Source organism: Blennius ocellaris (genome assembly GCF_963422515.1).
Source record: "Blennius ocellaris genome assembly, contig: SCAFFOLD_139, whole genome shotgun sequence".
Taxonomy (NCBI): Eukaryota; Metazoa; Chordata; class Actinopteri; order Blenniiformes; family Blenniidae; genus Blennius; species Blennius ocellaris.
The window spans coordinates 5001-7500 of record NW_027662287.1 but is presented as its reverse complement, the minus strand read 5'-3'; the positions used below and the strand labels follow the sequence as shown (position 1 = coordinate 7500).

The 2500-nt window shown below is 43.6% G+C and overlaps 1 protein-coding gene across 1 annotated transcript in view; it reads left to right on the top strand.

Annotated features, from left to right (window-relative positions):
* LOC308147924 (uncharacterized protein) overlaps positions 1-2500 on the top strand; it is a gene marked incomplete at its 5' end in the record, with an annotated part of 51576 nt that overhangs the window by 46242 nt on the left and 2834 nt on the right. Inside the window, 2 exons of the mRNA XM_080521314.1 lie at positions 1000-1230; positions 1553-1669. Coding sequence (XP_080377440.1) covers positions 1000-1230; positions 1553-1669 — 348 coding nt within the window. The remainder of the gene's footprint in view (positions 1-999; positions 1231-1552; positions 1670-2500) is intronic.

The window sequence follows — 2500 nt, the reverse complement described above, 5'->3', positions numbered from 1 at the left end:
TAGGATATTTAGCCATTTTTTTTTCAATTTGACTTTTTCTTTTATAATTTTTTTGCAACTTCAGCCATTTGGACTCTATTTGAGCAAATTCACATTGATGAGAAATAAGATAAAAGTCTTTATTTACAGACGATTTTGTTAAGAACTTCAGGGAATCACCATAAATGTTTTCAACAGATCCATGAAACTAATGTAATAAACTAGATGTGGTCTGATTGTCACTCGTGGTTTTTAAGGCACAACTCTGGGTTTGCATGTTGAAATATTCTGCTTTGATTTCTAACTAAATCCACTTCTAAAGAGTGACTCTTAACAAATAAGAATTCAATGTTTAAAAACTAATACCTGTTATAACACAGTTTAAAATCAAAGGTAACAGGAAGGAATCAAAGTAAAATAAGGATTATTTTCCCCTGTTGGAATGAGAACAATCAGCTGTTCCTCCTCAGTGATTGGCTGGAGACCAACAGACAGAAACACTTTATAAAACCAGTAAATTAATCACTTTCTACATTTGTTATTTACTTCAAACATCCTCTGGTATTTACCTTTCAGAGGAAACATTTAAACACTTAATCTGAGTGCAGGTTCACTTGTTTACAGACGTTCAATGATTCACACAAACTCCCAAGTACCAGAATGGCTGTTAGCATTGGCAGCTAACTGTTAGCATTGGCCAAAGTCATCTCTGAAGAGCAACTCGGTCACTATTCTGCTAAACACGTGGAAGACGTCCCGCTGTGAGCAACATTAGCATTAGCATATAGCCATGGTAGCTGTGATTAGCATTAGCATTCTTACATAGCTGTTATCATAGCTTTAGCTGCTGCATTAAGCAATGTTAGCATTGAAACGTCCCACCCAGTTAATAGCATTAGCATTAGCTGCAGTGATGAGCATTTTTAGTTTGTAGAGCATCTTCCTCCTCTAACACCAGATTGTAGAGCATCTTCCTCCTCTAATCCAGATTACAGAGCATCTTCCTCCTCTAACATCCAGCAGCAGCAGCAGGAGGAGGAGGAGCAGGAGGAGCAGCAGCAGCAGGAGGAGCAGCAGCAGGAGGAGGAGGAGCAGCAGCAGCAGCAGCAGGAGGAGGAGGAGCAGCAGCAGCAGCAGGAGGAGCAGCAGCAGGAGGAGGAGGAGCAGGAGGAGCAGCAGCAGCAGGAGGAGCAGCAGCAGGAGGAGGAGGAGCAGGAGGAGCAGCAGCAGCAGGAGGAGCAGCAGCAGGAGGTATCAGCACCAAGCTCCTCCACACGTCTCAGTTTTATTTCACAGCCAAGCCTCCGTCAGGTGTTGAATGATGAATATCCATGGAGCTGAATGTCTCCAGGTGAGCACCTCCTCACCTGCTCCTCCTCCTCCTCCTCCTCCTGCAGCTCATTAGAACCCCGGAGCTCCTCAGGAACCGTCGTGACACAAACTTTCAGACTCGTCATGAAGATTTTTCACCTGAAATTAGTTCACGATGAATATTTACCTCTCTGGTGTTTCTCCTCCATCAGGAGGTGCGACGTTCTGTTTTTCACCTCCTTCACTTCACTTCGTCCCTCAGATGTGGCTCCTGCAGGCCGAGCGCCCCCTGGAGGCCAACCTGGGGCACTGCAGCGTCCAGGAGCTGCTCTCCTCTCCCAGGAACCACCTGCTCCGACAGAGCAGCCAGCAGCAGAAGGTAGGAAGATGCTCTATATTCTGGATTAGAGGAGGAAGATGCTCTATAATCTGGATTAGAGGAGGAAGATGCTCTATAATCTGATGTTAGAGGAGGACGATGCTCTATAATCTGGATTAGAGGAGGAAGATGCTCTATAATCTGGATTAGAGGAGGAAGATGCTCTGTAATCTGGATTAGAGGAGAAAGATGCTCTATAATCTGGATTAGAGGAGGAAGATGCTCTATAATCTGGATTAGAGGAGGAAGATGCTCTATAATCTGGATTAGAGGAGGAAGATGCTCTATAATCTGGATTAGAGGAGGAAGATGCTCTGTAATCTGGATTAGAGGAGAAAGATGCTCTATAATCTGATGTTAGAGGAGAAAGATGCTCTATAATCTGGATTAGAGGAGAAAGGTGCTCTATAATCTGGATTCGAGGAGGAAGATGCTCTATAATCTGGATTAGAGGAGGAAGATGCTCTGTAATCTGGATTAGAGGAGGAAGATGCTCTATAATCTGGATTAGAGGAGGACGATGCTCTATAATCTGGATTAGAGGAGGCAGATGCTCTATAATCTGGATTAGAGGAGGAAGATGCTCTATAATCTGGATTAGAGGAGGAAGATGCTCTATAATCTGGATTAGAGGAGGAAGATGCTCTATAATGTGGACTAGAGGAGGAAGATGCTCTATAATCTGGATTAGAGGAGGAAGATGCTCTATAATCTGGATTAGAGGAGGAAGATGCTCTATAATGTGGATTAGAGAGGAAGATGCTCTATAATGTGGACTAGAGGAGGAAGATGCTCTATAATGTGGACTAGAGGAGGAAGATGCTCTATAAT